This window comes from Alexandromys fortis, unplaced genomic scaffold (assembly GCF_014885135.2).
Source record: "Alexandromys fortis isolate MF-2015 unplaced genomic scaffold, M_Fortis_MF-2015_v1.1 scaffold_1, whole genome shotgun sequence".
Classification (NCBI taxonomy): domain Eukaryota; kingdom Metazoa; phylum Chordata; class Mammalia; order Rodentia; family Cricetidae; genus Alexandromys; species Alexandromys fortis.
Window position 1 is genome coordinate 28,014,819 of NW_026067927.1, and position 22,939 is coordinate 28,037,757.

The 22,939-nt window shown below is 45.6% G+C and overlaps 1 protein-coding gene across 1 annotated transcript in view; it reads left to right on the forward strand.

The window, feature by feature from the left end:
• Positions 1-22,939, forward strand: part of Cap2 (cyclase associated actin cytoskeleton regulatory protein 2) — a 133,555-nt gene that overhangs the window by 15,403 nt on the left and 95,213 nt on the right. Inside the window, exons 2-3 of the mRNA XM_050144425.1 lie at positions 7,707-7,828; positions 11,791-11,891. Coding sequence (XP_050000382.1) covers positions 7,708-7,828; positions 11,791-11,891 — 222 coding nt within the window. The 5' untranslated portion in view covers position 7,707. The remainder of the gene's footprint in view (positions 1-7,706; positions 7,829-11,790; positions 11,892-22,939) is intronic.

Here is a 22,939-nt window from a genome sequence, read left to right on the forward strand (position 1 = left end):
GAGGAAGGGCTTTGCAGAAGAGTCCGTGAGTGAAAATGGCGGTGCTGGCCATCTTTTCTGTTAGGAAACATTTCTTTATTCCAGGTCTCTGTTACTGCAGTACAGTCTGTGGGCGAGCACACACTTTCACAGGAGATACTCCTTTATTCTAGGTCTCTTTATTGTTGCAGTTGCAGTCTGTGAGCTAGCACACACTGGTTACAGGAAATCTTTGAAACCCAGTTTTTTTCTTTCATTTGTAAAATCAGACACAAAGATACCATACAGAATAAGAATAAAGGAGGGAACTTCAGAGAAGAAGGTGACACCAGAGGCCAGGTCCCAGATCAACAGCATGCCTGCAGGACAACCGTTTAGATGAGAGAAGGAGCCACCCTGTAAGAAACACTTAGAGATCTTCCATTGTGCTGGCCTCTGTTGACTAGAAATGCACACAACTGGAAGAAGAGCCAAAAGAGGGGCAAGGTTTGGTTCAGGCCTGTTGGCACACACTTATAATCTCGGTTCTCAGGAGACTGAGGAGGAGAATTGCAAGTTTGAGGCTAGCCTGTGCCACATAACAAGACTCTTGTCTCAAAAGACAAAGGAAAAAAAAAAAAAGAAACAGGGTGAGAAAGAAAAAATAAAAGAGGGGGGAAACCAAGAGGCTGTTTTTTGCAAGGAACCTCAAAGTTGGCTCAAGACACCCCAAAACCAAGGTCTCAGCACAAAGGAGATTTATTTGTCCCAGAGGGACAGAGGGCAGGGATAAGGGGCAGAGACAGGAGATGGAGGAAGAGAGAGAAGCGGGAAGGAGCAAGGGAGAAGGGGAAGGGATATTTGTCCTGGAGAGACAAAGGACTGCCTCGGAATAGATAGGAGAAGGCATAGCACACAGGAAAATAAACGTCTATAAAGGTTCAAGGGGAAACCCTCTCTTAGGATGCAGTGTTTAGTTCTAATTGGGCCTGCTCATTAGGTGAGCTAAGGGGGGCTTTTGATTGCTGGACTTTAATGCTTTCATAGCTGGACCTTGGTAGTCAGCCTTGGGAGGAGGGATTGGCCAAATAAAAGAGTAGACTTTAGGGAGCTAGTTTCAGGAATTTAATTTAATGGTTTTTAGCAAGGCAAAGGGAACAGAGGCGACGGGCAAGGCCTGCCAGAGCCACGTGCCCAAGTGGGCCAGTGGCCCTTCGCTGTTAACAATAGGTTTAGGAAACCAGACCTGCCAGCAAATACTGACAGTGGACCTTACTACTAGATGTGACTCTGAATTACAGCAGCCCTCTTACAAAGACGAACACAAAGAACGGTGTAGGCTCAGAGGGCCGGGGCACACTGTAATCCCAGTACTAGGGAAGCAGGGACAGGAAGGTTGTGAATTGGAAGCCATCTTGGACTCTGATGTGAATGTCAGGCAAGCCTGGGCTATATAATGAGACCCTAACTCAAATATAAATAAATAGATGGATACATTTAGCATGCCCACGTGCACTGTGCACTGGTGGAACTCAATGGATAATGCCTTAAAATGGAAGAAAACAGGACAAGGCACAGAGATGATATCATATCACTTGGAGATGAGAAGGTAATTGTCCAAAGAAATGGCTACAGCGATTGAAAGTAATTATCTCTCAAAATGAAAAGCTACGAGCAGGAAGCTATTGTGTTTTCGTAAGAATTTCACGCTGTGTTTTACAAAAAGGTGGACAAAGAAAAGTGGGCAATGTTTTTGCCATGAAGAAATAAGTATTTGAGGATGTAGATAAGTTTAACCAGAACTAAATATTACACAGAATTGCATGATAGCTTTTTGAGTTTGGGTACATCCCACCTTGATAAAGGCAAAAATTAAACTTTACAGAAAGAAAATGAGGCAAGATATGGAGTCAGTGAAGGCATATATTTATAGGTGCATGAATAAAGAAATTGAGGAGAAGGCGTGTGTTCAGTATTATTCAGCCGTTAAAGGAATAAAATCCCATCCCATCGTCTGTGCCAATGGTAGGAAGAAATTATATCAAGGGAGATAAGCCAGACACCTCAAAAACAAAACCCCATGTTCTCAGACCTATGTGGAAGCTGAAAATACTGATTTCAAGGCAGGAAAGAGCAGAACAGTGGTGACTGAAAGCTACGAAGGGTGGGGGAAGAGATAGAGAGTGGTTGGCTAATGGCTTCCAACATGTCTGAAGAGGAATAAGACTGAGTATTTGTACTGGCTGGTTTCGTGTGTCAACACAAGCTAGAATCACCAGAATGGAAGGTGTCTCAGTTGAGGGAATGCCTCCAGGAGAACTGTCTGTAAGGCATTTTCTCATTTAGTGATCCATGGGGAAGGGCCCAGCCAATGGTGGTTGGTACCATTCCTGGGCTGGTGGTCCTGGGTTCTATATGAAAGCAGACTGAGAAAGCCAGTAAGCAGCTCCCCTCCATGGCTTCGGCATCAACTCCTGCCTCCAGGATCCTACCCTGTTTGAGTTGCTGTCTTGACTTCTTTCAGCGATGAGCATCACTGCTGAAGCCAAATAAACCCTCTCCTCCCCAACTTGCGTTTTGATCATGGTGTTTCATCCCAGCAATAGAAACTAAGACAACTTGGTACCAGCATAGTGGGGTATTGCTGGGACAGACCTGAACATGTTTAGGGGAGGACAGTAGGAGGACTTTGGAACTTTGGGCTAGAAGAGTGTTACGATTTCTGTGGGACCGTGGAAGATAAGAATGTTGAGAGCAGTGGAGGAGATAAAATGAAGTTTCAGAGGGAAGTTTAAAGATGCTATCAAGGGCTATTTGTTATTTTGAATTAAGAGTCTGTGGTTCTGGTTAGCTGGGGCTGAAGAATCAGCTGTGATTAACAAGGTACCGGCACTGCTGAGGTGAAATTTTGCTCTGCCGGGATGCTTGATGCTGGCTGCTGGCGCTAAGAAATTAGTGGTGATTAGGAAGAGACCAGTGTCACTGAGATGAAATCCTCTGGGATTTGTTTCCTGAGAGCACAGAGAAGCTGTGTTCCAGAGGTGGCCAAGGTTGTACCTTGGGATGGCAGTCAGACTTGGTAATGTGTAAGTATCACCCAGGTGGTACTGGTTTTGAAGTCATGAAGGGATCATGGAGAGCAGCTGAATCTTGGCGCTGTGAGAGGCCAGGGGAGGCCATTGGTGAAGGTGCAGCCTCAGCGACAGTTGAAGACCCAGGACTGAAGGGGTCAGCACTATGAGGAGAGCCTATGAGATGCTATTGGTGAAAGTGCAGCCCGGTTGCAGCAGAAAACCCCAGCATTTTGGAGATGCCAGGACATGGGATGACCACCAAGAGCAGCAGCAGCAGCTGTGGAGTGGAGCCTGCTGGAGCCTAGAAAACAAGCTGTGTGCTGCAGAGGCCAGAGCTGGGGAAATGACTCAGGTCTTTTGGAGGAGCCCAGAAGATTGTGAGTGAATCCCAGACATTGGACAGCTGGAATTCAGTTTTGCTTTGATTTGATTGTAACTGTGCCCCGATACTTCCCTGTTGAAGTAAGAAAATATTTTACTGGAGCCCACAGTTGAGAGACTTTGAATTTCAAAAGACTTTGAATTTCAAAGAGGTTGGCTATTTTAAAGGGACTGAAATTTCAATGTGTTTGAATTTGTAAAGACCATGGGATTTTTAAAGTTATTTGTGTTTTTGACATCAGGTCTTGGGGATGAATAAGAAAGGAAGGACTGTGGCTTTAATGATGATGTCTCTGTGTGTCAGGCTGACAAGGGGCCAGTTGTGCTGGCTGGTTTTGTGTGTTCACTTGACACAAGCTAGAGTCATCAGAGAGGAAGGAGCCCTGGTTGAGGAAATGCCTCCATGAGATCCAGCTATAAAGCATTTTCTCAATTAGTGATCAATGGGAAAGGGCCCGACCCATTGTGGGTGGTGCCACCCTGGGTTGGTGGTCCTGGGTTCTACAAGAAAACAGGTCGAGCAAGCCATGAGGAGCAAGACAGTAAGCAGCACCCTTCCATGGCTTCTGCATCAGCTCCTGCCTCCAGGCTCCTCCCCTATTTGAGTTCCTGTCCTGACTTCCTTCAGAAATGAACAGTAATGTGGGAATATAAGCCAAATAAACCCTTTCCTCCCCAACTTGCTTTGTGGTCATGGTGTTTCGCTGCGGCAGCAGAAACCCTAACAGTATATTAACTGTACCTTACCACAACCTCTGGTATATAGTTCCTGAAGAACTAAGAGGGGAGCTTGAAGTCCCAAGCACACAGAGCGACGACTTGCTGTGTAAGTGGCTGGAAATGCTAACACAGTCCTGACTCAGTCATACCCAATCCTGAGTCCCCATACTGTGTCCTGTAACTGTGCTAGGTCAACTGAAAGGAGAATGAGTAGCATGCGAGGGAAAAGGTGAGGGGAAAGTGTAAATAAGAAAAATAATAACGCACCAAGATGGGTTTTCCACTGTAATTCATCTCAAGAGGTACTTAAAAAATTAACTCACAAAGAATTAAGATCCGCGCCGACTACGGGCAAAGCAGTGGGGATCTGGGATAATTTCAGGAGGTGAAACATCAGCTGATCAAGGTCAGCCTTGACTACAGAGTTAGTTCAAGGCCAGCCTACTCTACGTGAAGAGTTCCAGGCCAGCCAGGCCTACATATTGATAACTGTTTTGTTTGTTTTTATTTTCAAGAAAGAAAATTACCCTCAAATACAGTTTCTTAAAACAAATCTTCAGGTGACTGGGATGATGGTTCAGAGCTAAGGGCACTGGCTGCTCTTCCAGAGGAACTCGGTTCAATTCCCAGCTCCCACACGGGAGCTCACGGTTGTCTGTAACTCCCACCCGAGAGAATCCAGTGCTGTCTCCTGACCTCTGTGACATCAGGCGGGCTCATGGTGCATAGACACACAGACAAAAACATCCATACAAACTGATATAGTAAACAAACTAACTTTAAAAACAAGTAATGTCAGAATGTAACACTTTCTCCTTTGGCCCACCCTCCCTCCCTAGTCTGATGTGCTATAGGCAGTAGAGAGTAACCTATAGGACGCCTTCTTCATGAACAGGATGGCCAGAATTTTGTCGAGCCATGCTTGAGCTATACCGTCTGAGCCAGACTCGAACACTTCTGATCCTTAAACTGTCTGTCATCTAGCTAACTTGCCCCTCACCCGATTCCACTGGCCTCCTAACGTAACTCTCATGTCTGACTCCCTTGCTCAGACCTATTCCTCACCAGACCCTGCCGTTCCCATTTACTGTGGCAACTCTGTGCCTTTCCCCAGCCCCTTTAATTCCCTGCTCCTGTCTAAAGTCAGCTAAGAGCATGTTGAAATGCCAGGGCAAATAGGCTGGAATGTGGAGAATCGATAGCCCTTTTTTTTTTTTTTTTTTTTTTTTTTTGCTTATTATTGATGGTCTGGATAGCAGCTGAGGTCAAATGTAGACAGAGTGGGAAAGTTTGCGTGGGCTGCATGACTACCTCAGACCCCATTGGCCACCCTGGGCGTGCTAATGTGGATCCTGGTGTATACTTTCTTCTGTCTGTTGTCGAGTGTCTCTAACACACTGCTTCAGGATTGTAGAGCTGGAGGTGTCCTTAGAAGCTGTGACATGACTTGGTGTTTCTACACGAAGTGGCCTCTGAGTGGCTTTTAGGCCACATTCCACAGCAATCTGCCTCAGCCTGCAGCTGATACGCTGAGTCCTGTTGTCTGTCAACATGGGTGACACTCACTACTAGATAGCTTGAGTCTGGAACCGGTTGAGGAGTCTGATTAAGCCGCAGGCTGGGAAGGCAGTCTCAAGTGGGAAACGTAACAGGCTCTCCCGAAACAGCTTGCCCCGATCGGGGAGAGCCAGAGGTGGTTTGGGGACCCGGGTAGCAGAGCAGATGCTTTTTCCTGCTATCATAGACTAGGTCCAGGGTGGTAACATTTGGCAAGTTTGACTAACAGGGAACCAAGATAACTGACCAGATGGGCAACCATTAAAAGATTTGAGGGGCTTTGATCATTCCCAAATGGCCTTCGCCCACCTATGAGATACCCAGTTCCCCTGCAAGAAGATTATGTAAAGGATTCAGTTAAACCTCTCCTTCCTTTTCCCCCTTCAATTGCAACAGCATCAGAAGCTCTGACGTGAAAAGGAAAAGAATAGCTGAGAAACTTCTAATTTTGCAGCCCCTTGGGATTAGATGCTGGATTCAGCTGTGCAGCGAGTCCTGCTCCATATTTTGAGAGAGCTGCTGCTGGCAGCTTCCAGAGCGATGGGTTTCCAAAATAGACCACGAGTTCTGCCTCCCTCTCTGGCTACTGATATTTGGATGCTGACGTACAGAGCTGGGCACATGGTTAGATGTAGTTAACCTTGCTTTTGGAATCTAGGGCGGTCTGTGAGTGTCGTATTTAAGCTGAAAATGCAGGGCTTTTCTCTCCTGGCTTCTGGGGGAAATCTGATGTATTCACGCATCCCATAAGTGACACAGCTCACCCATGCTCCAGGGTAGCTGTGTCTGTGATTCAGAAGCATTTTGCCTCTCCTTTGCTCATAATGAAAAGTTGGAAATTTCATACACATGGAAGGAACCATAGGCCGTGGCTAAAGCAAGCATGTTTTCTTCTCTTTGGGGCAGTGGACTGACTTTTACCAAAGGCTGTCATAAGTAAGTGTCTAGAGATACAGCTCATAGACACCACTCACTTAATTGAATTTAGATGTTCAGGGTGGAAAGTCTAGGACTAGTAATGTTGCCTATGGACTCAGTCAAATGTGTGTTTGGAAACAGAAAAGGATGGATGTACAGTCCCGCTCTCGTCCCCGATGCCTCAGTCAGCTTCCCTCTCTACTCCAGCCAGAATGGTGGATAACGTAAGATCCAGTCTCTAAAAACCAGCCCACTGAAGACTAACGTGCACCTGAAAGTAATCAGTGGCCTCCACAAGGAAAACAGCCACCTTTATTCCTTTAAACTAAAACCTCTGCGATTCAGAATCATTATAATTTAAGATAATTTCACAGAGGAAACACTGAAACAAACTGATAATAATTAATACCCGGAGGTGATGGTATTTCCTCGCTTGCTAAATAATACCCAATTCTGTAAACTCACGTTTCACACAATTAGGTGAACAAGGATTGTCAGTAGGTTTGAAGTTGCCTATGTAATCACACTTTAACAGAATTACTAGTACTAGTTAAAATGTGTTCCCACCACTTAGCCTAGTAAGCATTTGTGGTGTTAATTTGGGGTTGTGTGTTTTTGGCTTTTAGGTAACTGCTGTACAAAAATGGTGTCAGGCCACAACCTTGGAAGCATGTAGGCAGATAATGGAAAGCTGGGTAATATTTGTGTCTTAGGTTTTATACCATGTTTTAAAAGAAATCATCCCAGGCATGGTAGTACTTACCTTTAATCCCAGCACTGGGGAAGAAGAGGAAATTGGATCTGAGTTCAAGGTCTGCCTGGTCTACATTGCAAGTTTCAAGACAACCAGGGCTACATAGAGAGATCCTTGCAAATAAATTATAAATAAATATCATTGAACTGAGTAGAAAACAAGCCCAATATAATTTTCGTTTTGAATAAGCTTCTTTTTTTTTTAAGTTTCGGAGGATTTCATGACAGGGAGGTAGCGAAAGCCATTCTGAGTGGTGTTTATCTTCTCTCTCACGGTTCAGTGGGATGATGTCAGCTTGCTGATCCTCAGTATCTCACACAATCTCTCTGCCCATGTCCTTCTAGAATGGCAGACATGCTGGGACTGATGGAGAGACTGGAATGCGCGGTCAGCCGGCTGGAGCAGCTGTCTGCAGGCTCACGTGGGCCTCCTGGAGACTGTGGAGAAGTTAATGGTGTCAATGGAGGTAGGGCCATATCCTGATGTCATTACTGATCTCTTTGTGGGTCACTTAATCCTGCCTTCCATCCTGGGAGTGATTCCTGGGAAAGAACGTGAAGGGTTACATTCTCCTTCTTCCACCAATACATGCAGATTTTATGCGCCACCTTAAAAAGCAAACTCTTTAAGTTTCAACCCTTAATCCACAAAAATGGTCAAGATCTATGCTTCTGAAGAATGTAATCCACAACCAAAGAGGCATTATTATTTTGTTTTAATGTGTAACTATATTATTGAAGTAATTATCAAGCTAGAATGAGCATGTTCAGTTAGAATACAAACTGGAAAGGATTAAAGTGCTGTGGGTTTTCACTTTAAGGACATTATGGGCACTGCAGCTTTGGCTACATCTTGTCCCAGGTTAAGCCAAAAATGGAGCAAGTCCATGCCCACAGCACGTGACCTGACCTCTGACCTTTCCTAGCTAATAGTCCTCTTAAAATGGGAACAAGTGCTGAGGACAGCTTTAGGGTTGGAGAGGTGACAGTAAATACCAGATAACCCGTATAGCAAACTTCAAGTTATCTACAATAATTTTTCAATTTCCTTTTTGTGTAAGATTGTAGTTTAAGAAGTAAAAATGGAGGATACCCATTAAATTTGAATTTCAAATGGAGAAACTTTTTTGTATCAATGTTTCTCAAATACTGTGTAGCATATAAATGTATTAAAAATCTTCTCATTGCTCATCTGAAATTAAAATTTAACAGGGTGATCTGTATTAAATTTGCAGTTCTGTTCTTGACCTGCACACACACACACACACACACACACACACACACACCCCTAAGATGTGCCTGTAGTTTTATCTTAAGCCCTTTCAGCTGGTATCTGGACCTTATAAGCCTCATTTCTATGGCAATGCCTTTTCAACTTTGTTTCACTTTGTCCTTGACACTAAGTGGCTGCAGACATTTCCTTAAGGGCTCTGACCTTCAATAAAAAGCCTGTAAGTGCACAAAATGAAGTTACAATCCAGGAGATAACAGGTGTCTAAATAAAACAAAGTTACAATCCAGGAGATAATGGGCATCTAAATAAAGAGGGAAAGCCCAAACTTTGAACCTCACACATTCAAAAAGGTAGCAGACAAAACTAAATTATTTCTTTTATTTAAAAAAAAAATGGGGGGGGCGGGTGTAGGAAGATGGCTCAGTGGGTCAAATGGATTCAGATCCTCAGAACCCATTTAAAAGCTGGGACTATAATCATAGCACTAGACACAGAAACGGAGAATCCAGGGAATCTCTGAGCTCTGGGTTCAGCAAGGATCCTGCCTCAACTCAGATGGTGGACAGTGACTGAGGAAGACACATCAACCTCATACCTCTAAATGCAAAAGCACATGCACGTACACCCACACATGTCCAAGCCTGTACGCATATGTACACATCATCACATGCACCTATACAAGCAAAGGAGAAAGAAATGTCCCGAGAATTTGATAGGCTAAATAAAATCGGAGGGCACAAAATTCAATTATTTGACATTTAGACAAATATTTTCTGATACAACAAATTATTTCTAATTAGTTATTGAAGCAAAGGTCTCCTGGAAAACTTAGCCAACAGTTTATTTTACTTGAAGTGGGGTAACTAGGGAGGCATCTGAATGGTACCTGTTCCTAAAACATTTTATTCAATCTGAAGTAATGTCATTTCTTCCTCTTAGCCAGATTTGGTGATCCGAAACTCTGAAGCAGCCTCTTACCCAGCTGTGGGGGTGCACACCTAGAATCCTAGCGCCTGGGGTACACACCCAGAACTCCAGCACCTGGGGTACACACCCAGAACCGCAGCACCTGGGGTATACACCCAGAATCCCAGCACCTGGGGTACACACCTAGAACCCCAACACCTGGGATACAAATCCAGAACCCCAATACCTGGGGTACATACCCAGAACCCCAATACCTAGAGAACACACCCAGGATCCCAGCACCTGAGGTACACACCCAGAACCCCAATACCCAGGGAACACACCCAGAATCCCAGCACCTGGGGTACATATCCAGAACCCCAGTACCTGGGGTACATACCCAGAACCCCAGCACTTGGGATATTGAGGCAGGAGGATTGTGTAAAATATTTACTAATTATTTGGGTTCCCCCAAAAATATAGGTACTGTATTATTATCCTACATTGCTGTATTATGTCCTATATTAAATAAAGCTATTTCTTTTACACTTTAAAGGAAATTTAGAGAAAGGACACAGGAACACAGGCCACTACAACACATACCATCCAAACATCAAGAACTTTTGTCTATGATAAGTTTGGTGTTTGGGTTTTTTTGTTGTTGTTGTTGTTGTTTTCTGTTTTGTTTTCCTGGGCAGTTTCAGCTCCACAGCTGGAGAAATGCGTTTGTGTCCCTGCCCCGTGATGAGCATGGTCCTGGATGCAGGAGCACTCAAATGAATTATACACGGTCCTCATCCTCCAGCATCTTTGCTCTGCCTCCGTAACTATTCAGAGTGGGAGATGCTTTGATTAAGAGACGCTCAAAGGATACAGTGTGGGGGAGAAACAGATCATTAATGGCTGCCCGGAGGAGGTGTGGACAGAGTCCAGGGATGAAAGGGGACTGGAAACATATTCTCTTTCATCATTTTACCTTTTGCTAGGCAGCAGCATCCCTCACGTTTCTGGAATTTTCTCTCCCTTTTAAATATCCACAGAGACCTCTCACACCTCCCTCAATGACAAACTGGGTTACAGGACAACTCCCGTTCAAGGGGCTGCTGAGTTGTTTGGCCTGAGATGTGGGGGGCTGTCAGTCACTGTCCTCCCCCCACTCCAACCCCTCCTTGTGTGTGGAAATGGACAATTGGGATAAAAAGGGAAAGAAGTCTCTCTCTTAGTTTTGTGAGCAGGGATGACTTAGTTGAAAAATAAAAGGGGCTTTGGTTTGGTTTTTAATAAACTACAAGGATAAATTTATCAATATTAAGGACAGAAAGTCAAGATCTTTGGTTTTCTTCCAGTTAATTGAAGAGCAGAGCGGGAACCGAGCTTGCTCGTTGGACTGCTGCCCCTTCAGCTTGCACAGCGCATTGGCTCACCATGCTCTGTACAGATCGATCCCTGAGGAAACTCATTGACTCTCTGCCCATGCATTCTCCCCCTGGGAAGTAAAGAAGGAAGAGAATTAGTGGTTTTAGCTCTGTTTCCCCTCTTTCCCAGAGTTCACTTGTCCTCTGAATTCCTGGGGACTCTGGGTAACTCTCTAGGTTGGTATTGTATCTGGGAGGCTATGGAGGCAGAAGCAGTGACTTCGAGGAACTTGGGTCAGCTCAGTTTGGGCATCTACCTTTTGTTTGATCTGTGCTTTTGACCAGTCGCCTGCTGTCAGGCCTCCTGTTCCCTTATATATAACATAGAGATGCCCCTGCTCATCTTGCTGGGCTTGGAGACGCATCTGTTACTTTTCTCATCGATGGAACAAAATGCCTGATAAAAACCAAATTAAGGACTTGTTTGAACTCATAGTTTGAGCCACAGCCCATTGTGCCACGAAGTCTTAGTGGCAGGAGCAGGAGGCAGTGGTCATGTGGCAGCCGCAGTCAGGAAGCAGAGAGATGAAACTGGCTCTCTCCTCTTCCGTCAGTGCAGGACACCAGCCGTGCCATCACATGTAGGGGCATCTTACAGTTAACCGTCTCTGGAAGCTCCCTCACGGACACACATGGAGGTGTGTCTGTTTGGTGGTCCTAAGTCCACTTGAGCTGATAATCAAGGTAACGGTCACGGGAGAGAATGAATGATGCTGAAGAAATTGGGCAGAAAGGATTGTCCTCAGTAAACATGGGGCATGTGGAGGAATGCCGGGCTGAGTAAGTGTAGCAGTGAGGATATTCGACCTGTGGCAATCCAGTCCCAGCTTTCCAGGAGACCACCCGGAAGTAATGAAGCCATTCTCTTTGGCAGGCGTGGCACCGTCTGTGGACGCCTTTGACAAGCTGGTGAACAGTATGGTGGCTGAGTTCTTAAGGAACAGCAGAGTCCTTGCTGGGGATGTAGAGACGCATGTGAGTATTTCCTTACCCCCCCCCCCACGATCCCGATGGCGTCACAATGTCTCTGTGGTTACTTTTCCCTTCACTTGTACAGTCATTTACGTATCTGCCCTACAAGAGTCTACCGAGTCAAGCATCCGTGGGCACTGTTCTAGAAGCCAGGAGTTCAGGGGTGAATGAGACAAGGGAGTCCTGCCCCACCCCCACCTCGTAACTTTTTTACCTTTGGGAAACAAAAGACATACATAACTATACAACCAACTGAGGTATTATAGGTCTGACCTAAAAATTAAGGGAATAGACAATGATGTGGAAAGTTTTGGAATTGGGGTTGTTGGTTTAGGGGCCGTATCTCAGGAGGTGACATTTGAGCAGAGATCTTAGTAGAGAAAGGGAGCGGGAAGGGTGGTTATGGAGCAGGGTGGTCCAGATAGAGGGGAGGGTTCGAGCAAACCCCTGAGGATGCTGGAACATGCTGTTCCCAGCAAGGCAAACAGCTGCTGGGGAGGTGAATCAGGGAGAGAGGTAGCTTGGAACCAGAGCCGGATAGGACCTGTTAGTCACAGTGAAGGACTTCCGTGTATGCTTGGTGTGACAGGAAGCTACAGAGGGCACTGAACACAGGGATTAGCGTGAATTCCTGTCACTTTACAAAAAGCTCCCCCAGCAGAATTGACTCAGGCACCCTTTTTCCCCAGGGTCAGACTGAGGCTATTACTAACACCTGTCGGGATGTTTCTGTCATCAGAAAATAGAAAGTGTGGGCATGGAGGTGGTGAAATCGGAACCCCCCGGGTTCTGTTGGTGGGAAGGGAAAATGGCACGCCCATCAGGGAAAATGGGTTGGCAGTGGAGTAAACGTATGAGCTCTCATTCGAGCGCAAATCCCAAAGCCATGCAAACAGACTTTCAAAGTGGCCTTTGTACCCCCGAGTTCAGAACAGCGTGAGCCACAACAGCCAAGAGGTAGAAGGTGCAGTGGGATGTTATTCCGCTTCCAGAAAAGAAAATCCTGGTATATGCTATCAGATGGGTGAACACTGAGGACGTGGTGCTAAGGGAAATAAACAAGACACAGAAAGGAGTCCACTGCATGAGTCCGTCTATATGAGGCATCCAGAGAGGCAAAACTGATAGACACAGAGACTAGGATGGGGTCACCAGAGGCAGGGATGGGAGGCAATGAGGAGTTGTCTAATGCGTGTGACCTTTCTACTTCCAAAGCCCAGAAATCCCATGGCAGCAGGAGTGGCTGGAAATGGCTAAGATGGCAGTGTGCTCTCGTGTGTGTGCACGCTCATGAGTGTGTGGCTGCACATGCAGCGGTGTGTGCATGTGTGTGGGGCCAGAGGTCAATCCCGGGTGTCTTTCCTCGGGTGAAATCCACCTTGGCTTTGAGGCAGGGTCTCCCTGGGGCCTGATGCTTACTGGGTGGAGGGTGGAGTAGGTGGGCAGGCAGGCCCCAGGGATCATCCTGTCGCCCCTTTCCCAGCACTGGGTTTACAACTGTGCATATGGCTGGTTTTTAACACGGGTGCCAGCGCTCAAATGTGTTGGTGAAGCCAGCCCTTTACTAGCTGGGATTTCTCGCCAACCCATTTTCTTACTGCGTTCTTAAGTCATTATGCAAAGTAATGGGTTTCATTGTGACATTTTCACACCTGTGCGCAGCTCCACTGTGTTTCAGTTTGTGCCCCTCCCCTGCTGTCCCCCTCCGGGACCCCGTGCCTCGAGCAGGCTCCCTTCCTCAGATTTCCCTACTTTCTGCTCTTATGTCACAATATTCCACTGCTCTCTCTCCACGTTCTTAATATCTCTTCTGCCACTGTGATCCCCTTTCTAACCCACACACATACACACACACACACACACACAGACACATACACACACACATACACACACACACACAAATGCAATTTTCTTATGTCGTCTTCTAATGACTTTTTTTTTTTTCCAAGTACAGCCTGGGAGAAACAAAAAAAAAATCCTAGAATCTGGAAATTCCCGATTGGAAGAGATCGTTAAGGATGTGTGTCTGATCTGCTAGCTACAGACAGTTTTATTCCCCAGCAGTTAGTCACCGTTTACATTCATAGCAAAAACACCAATCAGGCCAGTTAGAAACTTCAGGATAAGTGAAACATCGGGCTGCTTTTCAGGGCTCTGTCTCGGAGGATAGAAAACCAGCTCTTTGTCCCTGTAGGTGTCTCTCCATCAGATGATCCTGGCAAAGACGCTTTCGACGTAGGTTTATAGAAAATCCTATGCTTGAATAAAGTCCTTCAAGGCTAGGAAACCTCTACTGAGAGCATACTCAGCACTCAGCACTGGTCTTGCTGGGGGGTCTGGTAACGTCACCTCACAGTGTATTTGTCTGTCACAGTTGCCCCCCACTGTTCTTAAATGTTTCTCTTGAAATACTTATAGGTGGAAAGGGGGAAGATTGGGCCCATCTGCGCTTCAGGGAAGTCTATTTTGAGACAGCCGCTTCCACGGTTCCTTACTCACAGTGAATGCCATACGGGTGTCTTTACACTGACCGTTTGATATCTGGTTGTCTTTATTTCTATGAAGGTTTATATACTGTGAGATAGTGTTGAATGTCTCATACTTGCTGGCACAGTCTACGTGGAAGCCAAATTCGCATGTCCCCAGTATGAAGTTCTTGAGTGATGCTGTCTCGGTGATTCCCGACCTGTGACCTTCAGTTGCTGACTTTATGTTTCTGGGGTAGGACAGTACATCTGATCTCTGGCTAATAGCATCTCACAAAGCCCTTGGTAGACACTTGAGTCGGGAAAACAGGGAGGCTTAGAAATCAGTACTCGAGTTTGTGTTTTTTCAGAAAGGGCAGCTTCGCAGAGTGAGCCCTCCCGTTGCGTGGTGAACAGTCCCTTTGAGTTCCTTTGCGAATAAAGTGAGATGTAAGTATAATTGGATTTAAGTGAAGGGTTCTCTCCTCCCCACTCATCAGTTTGTAAACAGTGTGACTCTAATGAAAATACGTTCTCGATAATGAATATGCAATGTCTTACAAGTGCCGTGCTTATTTTTAATAGAAGCGAAGACTGAAAAGAGAAACAGGGGGAGGGACTAGGGGAGGACTGGAGAGGAGAGGGGTGCCCAGGAGAAGGGAAGGAAAGGAGAGCACAGGGGAGAGAAAAGGAAAGGAGGAGAGGGAGAACAGAAAACACGGGGGGGGGGGGGGGGGGGGGGGGCGGGGGGGGGGGGGGGGGGGGGGGGGAAGCGAGAGCCAGGGGGCAATAAAAGAGAGAGGCTTGCCATCTGAAAACTTGGGCCCAGCTCTGTAGCACAAAGAAAAGCGCAGGCAGCCGGAGCCCATCTGCCTGTTGCTTTAATGATGTGAACGAGCAGTTTAGGTCTGTACCCTCACAGAGCCCTGTGTCATCGGAGTTAAGCCTGCAGCTGCCAGCTCTCCCGTGAGCCAAAAGTGTGTGTGTTGGGGGGGGGGGGGGTTGAACTTTGTTCCAAGAACACACCTGTTGCCTCGAAAAAGGAACGCTCCCATACCTGATTGTACAGTATGGAAACCTGAGAAGGAGGCCGGCACGCATCATGTCCAGTCCTGTCCCCCAGCTTAGCAGCTATTTCACAGATACTAATCATGAGGACAGGCAGGCAGGCAATGATTTAACGTCTATCTCCGTGTGCTGGCTGCTGGTCCGGCTTTAATTTCCCCAACACTCAATAGTCTATTGACAGAAGAGACCACAAAAAGGGGGAATTAATGGTGACAATTAGGACATTCTGCCAAACCCAAGAACATAACAGGTTTAGAAAAGATTAGATCTGCCTAAGCCTTCTTGTGTGCAACATAAACCAGAGGGCTTATATAAATTACTCTCCAGCCAGAGAACAATGACACAGCCGGTGCCTCCTTTAGAAGAATAAACAATGCATAATTTTATGATAGATCTTTAAGGTAAACATGGTTTTGGCCATGAAATGAAGGGGTCCTCTACAAACAGCCCATATATCACCAGCGAGGTCTTGAAAGTCACAGCAATGGATTGGAGTGACTTGTATGCTGTGTTGTGTTGTGTTCTTGGTTTCTTTTGTAGAGCTAGAGATAGAGCTCAGTTGGAAGACCCGGATCTGTGCCTCCTCACCATATAAACCTCGTGTGGTCGCAGATGCCTACAACGGGTCCCCAGCACTATGGAGGTGGAGGCAGGAGGCTCTGCATAGTGGGGTGGGAGGGTTGAGGCCAGCATGGGCTACAGAGAAACTTCATCTTAACAAACTAACCCCCAAATCAGTGGCATTGTTATTCCCAGCTTACGGAACTAATCATGAGCCTGTTGCCGAGTGACTTGATAGTTGTGAAGCAGCTGCCAACGACAGCTGGAAGTCCTAAGTCCTTGAACATTTCCTCGGTGTGGAATATTTATTTCCTTTTCTTGATTAAAATGAATTTGAAAGAAAAAGCTCATGTTGATTGTTTCATATAATAAGAGCATCACAATTTAAACAAAAAGACAGTAAAATGAAACCAAGCATAGCCCACGTGTATGATGTAGACGCACTGTGAGCCATGCTGTCTTTGTCTTCCTGACCTTGTAGGATAAGCATTTTTAGACAGTTATTGGACAGCCTCCCTTGATGGCTGTTGGGGTGGTGTTTTGAGACAGAGGGTCATGTAGTACACGTTGACCTCAAATTTGCTATGTAGCTAAGCCTGGCTTTGAACTCCTGTCCCTTCCAAGTGTTGGGATGACAGATGTACACCCACGAAGGCTCACCATTGATGTCTCTCATCACTGCACCGCATGCTGAGAGTTGTAGCTGTCTACTTAATTAATCTATGGAATGTTTGGTTCATGCCATGCTGACTAGCAGAGAGATTCCAAGGGAAGCAATGTGGCCTTCCTTGCCCTCTTCTTCAGCCATGTTGGTCTTCCGGTTGGCTTCCGTTTTCCTGCTTGTTGTAATTCATTTAAACACTTGCCTTTAGGAAGGTGTTTTAGTGATCACAAGCCGGCCAAACACAATCTCAACAGGAATTCTGATTCCGGGGCTCCACATGCTATGAATCCAGCATCACTATCCCTACAGCCTCAGCTGTTAGTGACAGCCCCAATTTTCAGACAAGAAAACATTTGGGTATCATCCAAATTATGTCTTCTTCTATCCCTCCCTCATTCTATTTCTCTTTCCCTTTCTCCCTTCCTCTCTTCCCTCCCCTCCCTCCATTCCTTTTCTCTGTTATTTTTCCTTTTCCCTCCCTCTTTGCCATCCTTCCTTTCTCAGTTCTCTCCTTCCTCTCTCCTTTTCTCTCTCCCTCTCTTTCTCTCCCTTCCCTCCTTCCACCTGTCTGTCCATTTTCCATAGAAAAGAATCTATACCCTAGAGAAAATGATTAATGTGGGGGCAGATTAAAGGACAGCCGAGATTTGCAGCACAGCTGGGAATCTGATCCCAGAGTCCCCTCTGGCACTTTAGCTGATGCCTGCTCTGACTTTTTGGGCAGCTGTGGCTCCCACGACCTTTCTCCTCATGAGAAGAAAACAAGGTGGCAGAACGCAGGGCGGGCACAGGGCTGGGAAGAGGCAGAAGGCGGCGGGCACAGGGCTGGGAAGAGGCCGAATGCAAGGCAGGCACAGGGCTAGGAAGAAGCAGAGGGCCTCCTACCTCATGGCTTCTGTGCATCACCTCAGAGCAGTGATCCGGGGTCTTCACTTCCTCTCTGTCACACAATCCAGTCCCATCCAGGTCCAGTCATTACCATACTGCTGGCTCCAGGGGTACAGAATTCAGGAGCACTCTCTCGCCGGCCTATTGTCATTTCTTTCCAAGAACACAGAGACCTTTTAACTCTGCATTGAGGGCATACTTGGCTTCCAGGTGTAGACTGACTCACAGCCCACCTCCTGCCAGGTCGCTACCCTTAGGTCGCATGGTGGTTAAACTTCATTGCCACACTGACTGGATTTAAATCACCATAGGACACATATTTGGCATATCTCTGAGGGAGTTTGCAGCAAAGTTTGCTAGGGAAGGAAGCCCCACCCTGAATGTAAGAGCACCATCCCAGGGGCTGAAGTTCTAGACGAATTTTTAAAAGGTTAACCGAGCACCAGCCTTAATCTCCCTCCGTTGTGTGTAGACACAAAGCGACCAGCTGCCTCACACACCCACCGCTATGGTCCTCTGCCGGGATGGACTGCGTCTCCTCAAACTATGAGATGAAACCAACTGTCCCTTCCTTCCTGAAGCTGTTCCTGTCAAGATTTTCAGCACAATGGGGATAAAAGTAACAACTACAGTTTGCAAACCTTCCACTCAAGAAAGTTTTTAGGCAAATTCCACCCATCTCTTGTTGAGCATTCCAGTTTGAGATGACACCCAGGGTTTGGGGGAATGACCAATAAGAAACCGGACTCAGAAGCAAAGTCTCGGTGAAGGACCAGCAGGCACCACCAACCACTAGAATTGCCTCGTCTGTCTGTCGGAAATTAGCTGCCACCAAATATCCCGCTAGAATAACAAATTGGTCCTGTAAATGGCTGCGAAAAGCCTTGCTGCCTTACCTTTCTGGTATACGCAGTAGGTTGCGTACTGACATTTTATACGTGTACGTGTGGTGTCTTTAACCACATGCATTCCCATATCTCCTCTCGTCTTCTTCCCACGCCTGCTGACGTCTTCCTTTTCCACTCGTCTCCCCCACTTTCCTTCCCTCCCCCTCCTCTCTTTGGTGGCAATTAATTTAATGAACATTGTTTATGTGAGTGTGGGGGAGGGGGTTTTCCTAAACTATCCCTTGAGTGCTTTCCTTCTTTTGTTTTAGTAACTGGGTTTAATTTAACTTTTTGAATAAATAATGTATTTATTATTCAGTCAGGAAAAGCTCGAGTGAGCCAGTGGGACGGGTCAGTGGGCAGAAGCACTTGCCAACAAGCCTAACGACCTGAGTTCAATGCCTGGGACCCCCATGGTGGAAAGAATAACTGTCTTTCAAAGGTCCACTGAGCTCCACATGGGCAAAGTGGCACATGCATATTGACACAAGTGTGTGCGTGCATGCGCGCGTGCGCACACACAGACGCATACACACTGAATAAATGAAAAATAAATTCACTAATATAATTTAAGGGAAAGCTGTGTTAAGGCATACACCACTTCCCTTGCCCATCTCATTTTCACTCTGCTGTGGTCCGAATGCATCTCCTAATGAAGGAAATTTAATTCCGCCACGTTGGAAGTGTGTTCCAGGGTGAGATGTTCGTACAGAGGGGACAGAGCCCTGGCAGAAGGATTATGCCTTTGTCTCCACGGGCATTCTTGTTGGGACGTGGGCTGAGATAGCATGAGTGTCCTTAAGCTCTGCCTCTTCTGCGTCACCCCCCTGCCCTTGTGGACTCCGACACCCACTGAAGCAGCGGGAAGCATCTGGGGCGTCTGGGTACCAGAGCACGTACGTGGTAGTACTGAGGAGTGTAAGGGTCAGTTCTCTCTTTCCACCACGTGGGCCCAGGGCATCAGACTCAGGTTGTCAGGTGTGTAAAGCCACCCTCTCTCCAGCCCCAGTGTTTATGTCTTTCATGTGTTTTTCTTTAATACAGTAGTACTAAGATATTGATAGTGGTTTATCTTTTTAATGACTCTGTTCATCGTACATAAGAGTGCATTTCGTAAGCGATTTACTCAAGTATACAGTGTACTTTGACCTGGCTCCCCCCATGCACTCCCTTTTCTCCCACCTCCTGTTAATCCCTTCTGTCACCCTCATGTTGTTTCTACTTTCATGACGTATATATAAAAATGATTTTAGAGTAGAGAAATGAATCCTGGATGAATGGCATCGCTCTGTAAGAGAACGGCATATATAGACAGTTCAGCCCAGGTCAGAAGTTTATTGCAACAGTGTTTGCGGTGGTTGAGTTATGGAGGCTACGTAGGTGTCCAACGACAGAGGAATGGCAAGAGAATGCAGTGGACGTAAATGGGGATTTACTGCAGCCATAAAAAAGATGAAAGTTATTTGAAAGAAAAATGAAAGCAACTGTAAACAGTCATATTAGATAAATCAAGGCAGTTTCAAGAAATGATTGTGTTTCTCTCATTTGTGGTCCTAATTTTATAGAGACAGAAAACCATGTGTGCACGTGTGTGGAAGCTGAACTGCCTAGAGAAATGAAGGGAACCAATGGGGGAGGCTGAGCAGGAGGAGCGAGGAAAGGAGATATGGGAGGAATATGCTCAACATACAGGATACATTACATGAAAATAATCCTGTGTGCGCAACGAGTAGACACAGTGGGTTTTTAACATAAAAAGAAAGCTTTATGGGTAACCAGGAAATTTTTCCCTAGAGTTTTCTCCTCAGAATTACCCTCTCCTGCCAGGTGATGGTGGTACACGTCTTAACCAGCACTCAGGAGGCAGAGACAGGCAGCTGTGAGTTTGAGGCCAACCTGGTCTGCAGAGTGAGTTCAAGGACAGCCTCCAAAGCTCCACAGAGGAAATCCTGTCTCATTGGATTATTTTCTTTCAGAAGTTAAGTCACGCTACCAGGAACACAAAATAAGTGTCCCTTCCACGGCTGTTCCCTCGTGTGGTCCTCTCTTGTCGCTTTCCCTCTTTCTACAATAGTGCCAGCGATTGGAACATTTACTGTTTGCCTTTTTTATTCACTTTGCTTTTGGGTATTGTTGTTGTTTATTTCTTTTTAGGTTTTGCTTTTGTTTTTGAAACCAGGTCTCACGTATCCTGGGTTGGCCTCAAACTCAACTAATAACTGAGGATTGCCTTGGACTGTTTTATTTTTTAACTTGACCTTCTTTGCCCCCTGCCACTCGCTTCTGAGTGCTGGGTTTGCAGGTATATGCTACCATGCCTGTTTTATTGAGTACTGGGCATTGAACCCGGGGCTTTGTGTTCGCTAGGCAAGCCGTCTGCCAACTGAGCCACACCCGGTTCTTGTTTTTAATCTGGATTTTAGAATGATACTCTCACTTGCTTGGAGGACTTTGGTGTTCATGCTTTGTCCTAAAGAGATGACGTCTTTGTATTCTTATTTCATTTAGATAATCTTGCTATGTCCCCATGAAACACACATCATTCTCGAAAAATTTCTTCAGAACACCGTATTCAGCACACACAAGGAAAGCCACTGTCTGTCAGCTGTGTGGGTGAATCACTCTGATCCTAAGAGAACGTGTCTGCAGATTCATTACTGCACACACAGAAACAGCAGACTTTGCTCTCCCATCTTGACTATAGTTTTCCCTTCCTAGTTGTATTTCGTAGTAGGTTAACAATAATTGGATCATTTTAAAACATGACAGTTCATATGTGTATTCGTAAGTATATGGGTTTTTTTTTTTTTTTTTTTTTTTTTTTTTTTTTTTTTTTGTNTTTTTTGGTTTTTCGAGACAGGGTTTCTCTGTGGCTTTGGAGCCTGTCCTGGAACTAGCTCTGTAGACCAGGCTGGTCTCGAACTCACAGAGATCTGCCTGCCTCTGCCTCCCGAGTGCTAGGATTAAAGGCATGAGCCACCATCGCCCGGCCGTAAGTATATGTTTATATATAAATGTTTTCAACATGTTATAAGTCAAATCTTTTAAAACATCCAATAAATACCTTAGTGATTGAATGAACTAATCATTTCTCGCTCATGCGGGGTTGCTGTATATTTATTATTATATTTATTATGTATTTTCTTTCATAAAACTCTTTGGGGAAGGGCCTTACTCTGTAACAGGGGCTGGCCTCAAACTCATGACAGATCTCCTGCCTCAGCCTCCCAAGTGCTGGGAGTACAAGCCTGAGCCGAGCTTCTTGACTAATGTTTGACTTTTAGCTGCTTTAGTTAGATGTGACTTTTCAGGTCTGCTTGCCGAATACAGGGGTTACTGCAAGATTCAAGAAGCAAGGCCAGGCGGTGGTGATACACGCCTTTAATCTCAGCATTCGGGAGGCAGAGGCAGGCTGATCTCTGAGTTCATTGGTCTACTAGAGCGAGTTCCAGGACAGGCTCCAAAGCTACAGAAAAACCCTGTCCTGAAAAATGAAAGAAAGAAAGAAAGAAAGAAAGAAAGAAAGAAAGAAAGAAAGAAAGAAAGAAAGAAAGATTTCCTGCAGAGTTTGCTAAAATTGAATATTTAGGTGAATGAATCAAATTATTGATATGTAATTGAATCAATGGATGGGTTGATTTGCTGTAGCTGGTGATTTGAATTAAGCTAAGTCTAGACTAACAGTCAAAACTAAATGACCAAAGCCAGATTTTTAAGAAATGAACTATTTTAAAAAAAGAGCTGGATTTTTTTTTTAATCTCTGTAAAGGTTTAACACACACACACACACAATCAGTGTTCAGAAGGATAGAGCTATCAGGCAAGAGTGAACTCTGGAGTCTAGAAGCATAGGTTAAGAAATTAAACTTTTAGCTGGGATTTCCCTGTGTATTTCCAATACTCAAATCTCCCTGGTTTCCTGAGAACATGGCTGCACGCATTTCTATAATGCTAAGCATCTGGGAGAGCCAGAAACCCCGCAGATTGGCTCAGCACATCCAAATGCAGATGTCCTGTGCTTTTCAGCCAGATGCTTCCCTCCCGCCAAAATTCAGCGTGGGTGTCATTTGCCCCAAGCCCTAGTGGAAGTCACAGATGGTGTGCCAAGCCATGGACAGGGCTACCCTGTATGTACTGTGCAGGCGGTGCTACCCCAAGCCTGTTTGCTAAGTGATATGGAAGCTCGAAGATGCTGGAGAGTTTTACAGCAACCCACCAGGGTAGTTTGAAGTGTTCTAAATTTAGTAATTTGGAAAAAAAAAAAACCCTGAGACATTATTTGTCTGGTTTACTTACATTGTATTTTTTCCAGTATTTAATTTTTTTACAAACCAGCGATGAAAAGGCAGAACATATTTTTCCAGACCGCACTTATGTTTGACAAAATGCTAGGAAGGATTCCTTCCCACCATGCTTTTGGTTAAACGACAATAACATTGAATGAAAAATGGTCATTTATTATGAATGCTGACACCCGGGGGATTGTGCATTTAATTAGAGAAAGGAGAAGAAACAGGG